At 46.8% G+C, this 9,045-nt stretch overlaps 1 protein-coding gene across 1 annotated transcript in view; it reads left to right on the plus strand.

Moving 5' to 3' along the window:
- Window positions 1–924: 924 nt before the first annotated feature.
- The window catches only part of LOC126385269 (SLIT-ROBO Rho GTPase-activating protein 1-like), a 43,881-nt gene continuing 35,760 nt past the window's right edge, over window positions 925–9,045 (plus strand). The window contains exon 1 of the mRNA XM_050036879.1: window positions 925–1,343. Within this exon, the coding sequence (XP_049892836.1) occupies window positions 1,277–1,343 (67 nt within the window). The 5' untranslated portion in view covers window positions 925–1,276. The remainder of the gene's footprint in view (window positions 1,344–9,045) is intronic.

Below are 9,045 nucleotides of genomic sequence, written 5' to 3' on the forward strand. Positions count from 1 at the left end.
TTTTGTTGTGAAAATGTGGGCGTGCAGCCTCGTTCTGTGGACGATAAACCAGGTGCAGACTTCCATCTGTGTCACCGCTGATGAGGAAATACAGCGAGTGCTGGACGGAGCAGTGAGTGACAACAACCCCGCCCACATTTAAGAGGACTGTCTGAACAGACCGAGGATCTAGGTACCATGTCTGAAGGCTTACTGCTGGTTCCAAAGGTGCTGGACTACCATGTCTGAAGGCTTACTGCTGGTTCCAAAGGTGCTGGACTGAAAGGGTTTGGTGGAGACGGGTCTTATGAGTCAGATCCGCCCTCTCGTCCAAATATGGTCACTTCACTTCACAAGGAAACATTCACAGCTCAGGTGTTTAAAAATATTTTTATGTCATTAATATCAGTTTAAAATCAGTTGAAATGAGTTCATCATGAGAAATAAATAAGTCTGGATCCAGTGAAGGTGTAAAGCATTTTAATTCATTAAATTATGTATGCACAGACAGATATTTTGTGTCCTCGTGTGTTTGACAGTTTCTCCTACAGTCTGCAGTCACTGGTCACCTCAGCTGTCAATCACCGCTCTGGTCCCGCCTCCAGCGCGGACACACCCATTTCCTCACCGGCATTTCATTTACCGTTATTGGTATTATCCTCACGCGCTCCGGGTGGTCACTCTGTGAGCGCGCGCGTGCACTTGTGTGTGTATAGCTGCACGTGTGAAAGGTTACAGCGGGGTGAAGACTGCATCAAACAGCGAGTCTCCGCGTGCTCCGTGTGTGTGTGTGTGTGTGTGTGTGTGTGTGTGTGTGTGTGTGTGTGTGTGTGTGTGGGCCGTTGCATTTGTACCTAGTGGGCGTGTGCCCGGTGCTCCCTCCCTGCAGACCGGTGCATGTGCGTGCAGCAGCGCGCGGGTGTGACTGCGTGTTGTGGCGCGAGCTGAGCGGAAGCTCCTTCAGCAGCTCTTTAAATCTGACTCTTGTTCTTTTGCTGGCTGCTGCGGGTCCTCGCGGCTGCGGTCACGAGTGGGTAATTTCTCACTGAGTGTGCGTGCCTTCTCACGCGCGTGCCCCCCCCCCTCCTCTTCCTCCTCCTCCTCCTCCTCCTCCTGCTCCTCAGCGTGGAGGTGCGGGGCCACTACTGGCTGTGTTGTTGCGGCACTGGATGGATCTAACTCGCGTGTTTGCGGGTGAAGCCTCGGGCGGTGCACGCGGAGGGAAATAAACCGGGATTTTTTTCTCCACCTTGTTTCTCCTCCTCACCTGCGGGTCGGGCAGCTCCTCCGTGACGACATGTCAAACTCAAACAAAAGCAAGAAGGACAAAGAAATCCTTGCTGAGTACGAGAGCCAGGTGAAAGGTAAGAGCAGTTTGCTGTGCAGATATTTAACGTTCCTGCAGCTCATCAGGCAGGCACACCCACCTCCTCTCACCTGTGCACGCTCACATGCACACGCACGCACGCACGCACACACCTGTCTGCCAGCATGCTGAGCCCTCGTGCACATGGATTCATTCAGGGTGTGTTTGGGAGCTGACACCTCACCATGAGACGTCAGGATTTCTGGGTTCATCCTGAGTGCTGCATGGCGCCTGAGGGGGGAGGAGGAGGAGGAGGGGGGTTATATGTGTGTGATGAAGGAGTGTGTGTGTGTGTGTATGTGTGTGTGTGGGGGGGGGCGTTCTGCAGAGCCCCTTGATCTCTTTCACCCGTGTGTGTGTGTGTGTGTGTGTGTGCAGTTTTACACTCAGACCTGAGGCGAGTGTCCGTCTGCGAGTGGTTCCATTGGTATTCCTCTGAGGCTGTGACTGCAGCACTGAGCTCGCCATACATCACCTGGCGGCTTCATGCTAAACTCTGAGCACATTTTAAGGTGATGACATCCTCAAATAGTGGTTGCCATGACCGTGGGACCACCCTCCTCCTCCTCCTCCTCCTCCTCCTCCTGGCGCCATGGTTACCAGCATCCCTGCTTTGGTAGGGGCGGCGACGGACGAGTCAAATGACCTTTTAGTACAACTCTAACAGGCTGCCTCATTTTCTGAGCCAGAGGTGTGATGGGAGCTGAAGCCGCCGCCTCCTCGTGCACCTGCTGGAGAGGCTCGACGTGCTCAGTTCAAAATGTCCGACCTTTATTGCACCGTATTCTGACACCTGCGGGTTCCATCAGACGCACAGCCTCAGATTTTTCCCCTCTTTCATTCCTACACAGCTCTTCCCTCTCCACATGGCTCTTCACACCTCCATGTTCACTTGTCACCTACGCCCACGCCATCATCTCCATCATCACCATCACCACCATCATCTTCATCACTCTCAGCTCCAGCTGAATCCACGTCTGAGGAGGAGGAGGAGGAAATGTTTACTCTACGGAGGATTACCTTTTTCTCTCGAGTTCAAATCCTCAAAATTCAAGCTGCTTCATTCAGAAATAATGTCCTTCCTCTCATGCACAATTACTCTCCCTCCTCCTCCTCCCTCCTCCTCCTCCTTCCTCCTCCTCTCATTCGTCTTCACCCTGCTGTGCTCTTTCTGTCACTGCAACACACAATGAATCGACAGACTTGGAGTGATTAAATTTAATGGAGAGTAGAGGCGAGTGTTACAGCCCCCATGTGTGTGAGGGCTCTTGTTTGTACACACTTGTACCTGTGTGTGTGTGTGTGTGTGTGTGTGTGTGTGTGTGTGGCCCTGTGCTCTGGCGCCGTGCCGGCACACACTCGGGGATGCCCCCTGCATTGAAGTGACCGCTCCGATAAAGCCCCCCTCGCTCCTCACTGCCTCCTGTCGCCTCCTGCCGAGAGCCCGGCGTATAGATCTGCGTTGTAACTATGTGCTTTCCAAGTCTGCCTCCCTGCTCTGGCTCCTGATTGGTCCGTACAGGAGGTGGTGTGTAATGTATACACAGGAGGAGGCCGCCGCTCTCTCACGAGGAGGAGGAGGAGGAGGAGGAGGAGGAGGAGGTGGGGTCCGCTCGCTGAGGTGAGGTGAGCCTGGTGGAAAGGTAGCAGATTATGCACAGTGCTGACGGTACATATTTGTGTGCTCGATAACGCTCAACTGAGCGCGCTCCTGATGTTTGGAGTGTCACCTCGCCAGTGTGTATCTGTGTGTGTGTGAGACACCTCCTCCTCTGTGTGAAGGAGAAGAGGAGCGTCTTAATGAGAAAATGCAAATGAAAAAAGGAGGAAAGAAAAGATCTCTGCAGGAGGGAGAGGAGAGACAGACGGCAGCACAGAGGAAGTGTTTCCTGCTGCATGCAGCGGCTGCAGCTCCTCTTTTTGCCTGCGTGTGCATGCAGGTGATTAGTGACATCACATCTGCATACCTGCAGACAGAGGAGGAGGAGGAGAGGAGCAGATTAAGGAGGAGGAGATAATGAAGTCACTCTTTATCCAGTCAAATGTTCTGGGGGGCCGAATCAAAGGCCACCGTATCTCTGTGTGTGTGTGTGTGTGTTTCTTGATGATCCAGCGGTTCTCTGCCCCCGTGTCCTTGGACCTGGTCGTCATGGTAACGGTCACCTGGGGAGGACGGCGTGAGCTTCCTGTCCCTGTGACATCACACACAGATATATATTTATCTGCAGAGATGATTAAAGGGGGCGATCACAGGCGAGTTTGGATGGATGAGATCATCCTGAAGATAATGAACGAGTGAGTCACGAGCCGGAGGTGAAGACTGCCGCGACCAGTCTGAGAGGCGCAGACGAAGTCAGCACTCTGAGAAGAGATGATGCGACTAATGATTATTTGCATTATCAAGTAATTTTACACTCAGTCTCACCTTAACTGATGAATTGATCAGAAAATGTCTTAAAAAATGAAAAACATTGGAGCTCCCAAAGTGACCGACAGTCGAAACCCTGAAAGTATTCAGTTATTGGCCCCTTTTTACTCCACAGCTTCAAGGTGGGAGTTTCACACCATGATGCAGCCTCGCCCTGTCTGAACGGTACGATCACAGAATGGAGGGACAGTGTCATCTCACCTTTAAGCAGCATCAGAGGAAGTATCAGCTCTGAATCAACGTCTGTGTAAAAGGGACAGGAGCAGGATGGGACCATGGACAGGACGTGTGTGACGTTTTGACGACCTGTTATGTGTACGACCCACTGTGGGAGATTTATAACGTAGCTGTTAGCAGTTAGCAGCTAACTCAAACAGTGAGGTCCAGGAGCTTCTTACCCTCCGAGCAGAGGACGAGATCAGCCGCCATATAACAAGGACAATGAATGATTGTTACTGACATGTGATGTCGTTGTTGTTTGTAAAGAACTGCTGACATGCATGTTATATGTCACACTACAGGCTGACGCTGTTGTTACATGTCACGCCTCTTTTGATTCTGAGATATCATCATGTTGTCTAAAATCACACACTGGAACCACATGATGCCGCCGTCGTTTGGTTCTGTGTAAAAAAGCAAACAAGGTGCAAAGACGGGACGTCGTAGCGGCTCTGTGGCGCCATCTCTGTTTCAAAAGGGTTTAGAGGCACAGAGGATGGAAGGAAGTCGGCCGTCTGACGGTGTGTCACATCATAGCGTTCAAGATTCCACCGTTATGATTTTTAATATAATATGAAAAATTAATATTGTGTTACCCACGGCAACAACAAGCATGGCTGAAAGTGAAATATTGGAATACTGGGCTCTTTGTTAGTTGGGTAAGTGTTTGGTTTTCAGTTTTGGATTCAAATGATTTTTCTGCGCTTCTGTTTGACAGCTCTGTATCACGTGTTGTTTCTGAGCCATTACTATGAGCATTTATGTAAAGTTAGGCAGGTACAGGACCTTGTTCAGTGAAACCCCTCAGGATTACAAACACACATAAAACACACCAAACCCTTTGGATGCTGGTTTGTACTAACTAACAATAAAAACTTGAATCAAACCGAAAACTTGTTGCAGCAAGTCTCTTCTGTGGTAGAATTAACATCCTATTATACAAACATATCTTATTGTGACGGCCCACCAGCAGATGGAGACATGAAACACTGTGAAATGTATGTAATATTCATTCATTGTGCACAATAATAAAAGGCGTGTTGGCAGATTCTGACGACATGCCGATATTATCATGTTTGGACTCACGCTGGTGACGCCTGTTATCGTCTCACAGAGTTGTCTCATAGTTAGGTAGTGCAAAAATGTCAGAAGAAGAAAAGACAAGTTAACCATTTGGGTCAGAGGAGGAGAAGATTAAACTTCTGGAGGAATACAGTCATAGAAAGAACAGCTGTAGGAAGACGCAACCAAAATGAATTCAGTCAAATCTAAAGTGTAAAATCAGAAGTGTATCATCAGGTTCTCCTGGTCGCAGAACACTCTTCACGGGGTGTGTTAGTGTTGTTATTTATCACCATAAACTCTGTCATGTTGCAGTTAAGATAGAGTCAGAGGGACCTTAAGTTTTTTTTAACTAGCTTTGGTTGCTAAGGTCTATTGTGCAACGGATGAGGGATTCCTCAAGTATAAGACCAAGACAAGAAAACCAGAAATACTTAAGTGAACATTTTAAGGAAACCTTAAGGAGAAGACTTAAGGGTGTTTTGTGCAACCGATTTTATTTTGAGGAAACCTTAACTAGGACTTTAAGGAAAGTCTTAGCTTAAGGTGTTTTGTGCAACTGGCCTCTGATCCTCAGGCAGGCAGCAGAACATAGACCTCCCTTTAAACTGAGTAGTGACTGAGTGAAGGATTTCAGACACAACCAGTGTGAGGTGATGGACAGGTGAAGCCCCTCCACAGCTCAGATGAACATGAAACTCTCCAGTTTGGATCATCAGAACAAAAGATGAACACCTGTCTGAGAAAATGTCGTCTTCTTTGGTTTAAACTCAACAAATACACGCACGTACATAAAATCTTAAGGGGAGAAATTAACTGAAGCCATTCTTTTATTCTCATTTCTCTTGCACACATTCAGCACACAACAGGAGACTGTCTGTGTCAGAAGTGTTGGCACCTACTGGAAATCCTGTGCTTGGTTTATGCGAGGGGTGGCGCCTCGGCAGGGCGTGTAGGAGGCAGGAAACGACGCAGATTACACTGTGGTCATGTAGCTGGTTTGTAATTTGGTCATAAATGACAGTCCCTTGCCGTTCCTTAAGCATGTCAGAGGATTTTGGCTTTGGTCCTTAACAAGACAAGTTCCCAAATCTCATTGTCTCTCCAGTTTGACATTTTTCTTGCCGCATCCGTGTAAATGACCCGTCTTTTTCTTCTTCTTCTTCTTCCGTCCACACGCCCACTCTCTCGCTGTGAATTCTCCGAACAATGACCTGCTCTGCGCACACATGGGCTCAGCCGTACGTAACATGGAGTTTGCACCGAGCGAGTAAAGTCTGTTTAAAGTCCGGTCCAACTGATTTGGACATTCATGTTCTCACACTCAGCTCCCCCAGGTAACGTCTACATAACTTAAAGCCCTGTGAGGCAAATTGTGATTTGTGATATTGGGCTTTATAAATAAAATTGAAAAATTGAAAATTGATAACTTGAGGGTTGCTGTGCATGTGTGAAAGAGGCTTATGACTCTGAAGGTGCAATTTAGTTTGTTAAGTATGAATAACCATGACCACTGTTTCTGAACCAGAAGTCCTAAAAATAAGACGTTGACGAGTTTCTTCATGGTCACGTGATCCGGCTGTAACTACCAGGAGGCAGGTTTAACTCGAGATAAAATGTTGTTGTCACTGGAGACGAGTTTGATGAAATCAGTTTCCGACAGTGTTTGTAGACGTACAAAGAGAAGACAGCAGAAGTCATTTCACTGCTGGAGCTCAGACTCTTTGAAGAGGAAAGTCTAGACAGCCGTCGTCTCCAGGTGATGATCACATTCAGGCTTTTGCATCTTATTCTGTTTTAAATCTTTATGTCAACAAATTGCAGGAATTTTAGGATCTGAACCAACTTTTATAAACAGAGCTGTGCACATATAATCTCACTGATGTGGAGTAACAGAGGTGACTGAAGCAAGACATACAGTCACTGATCAGATTTAAGTAAATGTAAGATTTCATGTGATAAAATGAATCTTAATTTGTGTGAAAATGTTGTAAAAAGTCACTTTGAACAAAGAAAATAACCTTGAAGTTGATGACTGTGCATCATCCTCCTCTGACCTCCCGGTGGTTCCTGACCCGAGCGCTCCGTCCCGCCGGCTAAAGCCACAAATTGAGTTTCCTGTCAAGCTTTCAGACTGAATCAGTGGAACATTTCTCGAGACAAATTCTCCATGCTCGGTATATTGTCTACATCATGCCGCGCCGACTGTAGCTGCCCTGATCAAAGAGGCTGAGTCTTGTCTTTGGGGGTGTTACGAGGACACTCGAGGAGGTTTTCTAGGAAGCAGCGTTTCAGACATCAAAAGGTAAAAGTGCGGCGGATTTCCTCCTTTCACTTTCAATTGACTGTGATCCAAGCAGACGACTTTCATTGATACAATCTCGCCTCCTCGCTGGATCTGCTTCAGTCCTCCTCCTCCTCCTTTTCTGCCACAGCAAACCTGAGAGTTTTTTTCCTCCACACACTCGTCTGCTGCAGAAACAATTGTTTTTATTATCAGTTCATCAGCAGACAGTTCATCTGAGTCTTTCACCATTGATTGTTTATTTTTTTATTTTGAAAAAGGCCAATTGTGATTCTCTTAACACTGAACGTGACGTCTTCAGATTACTCATGTCGGACTATAATCCCGTTCCCACAGTACTAGTATTATCTGCAGACTTTTTTTTTTTTTTACCTACAGACCTTTTTTGGTCTCCAGAGCTTTGGTAGGAATCAATAGCGCCTATTCCAAGCTTGGGCCAGCGGTTGGGGGAGGTGCTGTACATGACTCCTGAAGGACTCAGCCAGACATTTCTCTGCTCTCAGCTGAGTAGGGCACCATAGTGCTGCAAGTTGCATCTTTCAGTTTAAATAAAGGCATTTTTAAGGATTCTGTTAATCAATTTTTAAAAAATCGAGAAACTGTGGTGTGTTTTATGCGTGATTGCAATCCCAAAGGGTTTGGTTAATTGAGGTCCTAATAATAAGAGCTTGTGAGTGTTTGTCTTATCATGGATTATAGACCTACATGAATGCCCATGACAGTAGGCTCCGAATCTGAGACGCCTGATGAAGTGCAGTGAAATAGAAAGAAAAACGAGTATCCAAATCCCAAATTTGAAAACTGAAAACATACCCTACAAATGAATATCCAAATGGTCGAACATTTGGATGCAGCCCTACAGGGGACCTTTAGTCATTTGTAATAATTTGTGACCTTAATCTCATGTGAATCTGCCACGCTGTAATTTATCAAGTGAAACTTCCACCTCAAAATTCTTGAATATATTTCACCAAACATAGAGGTCATGTGATGATATTAGTCCCGTTCATATCTGCATCTCTGCACCTCCTTACTGCCTCTGTCCCGGTGCCAAATTACAGATACTGCACAGCATGCTCATATTGCTACACAGCATGGAGACCCATTCTCAGAAAGAACAAGCTCAGATCCGTCTGAAAAAAGAAAGCTCAGAAGACAGCTCACATTAAAAAAGAAAAGGAGGTTTAAGCTGCTTTCACGCTTTCCTAAAAAGCAAAGTGTTAGCAGAGGTGCAGTCAGCTGGTAGTGAAACGAGAATGGCTTAAACATTCACATTTAGCCATTGGGAACAGTTTGGGGTTCAGTTTTTTGCCCAAGGGTACTTCGACATTCTGACTGGAGGAGCCGAAGATCAAACCACTGATTCGTGGACAACCTGCTGTACCTGCTGAGCCAAAGCCGCCTCAGGAGGAGCTGATAATGTCAGTGTCTATGGCACGAGCAACTTATTAGGACAACCAGAAAGAAACTGCACCCTGGGATAACCTTTGCACCAAACTTCAGACGACTGGTAAACTGTCAAATATGAAGAAATCTTTGGTAACCTCAGCCACCAGTGTGTGAATGGATGAATGTGACACATAAGCCCTTTTTAAACAGGAGTTGTGCAAATTTGCAGGAAAGCCCAATCAGTCTTTTTTCAGCATTGGCAGTATAAAAACAAAATCAGGGAGTGCAGCAAAATGC

This window comes from Epinephelus moara, chromosome 23, assembly GCF_006386435.1.
Source record: "Epinephelus moara isolate mb chromosome 23, YSFRI_EMoa_1.0, whole genome shotgun sequence".
NCBI lineage: Eukaryota > Metazoa > Chordata > Actinopteri > Perciformes > Serranidae > Epinephelus > Epinephelus moara.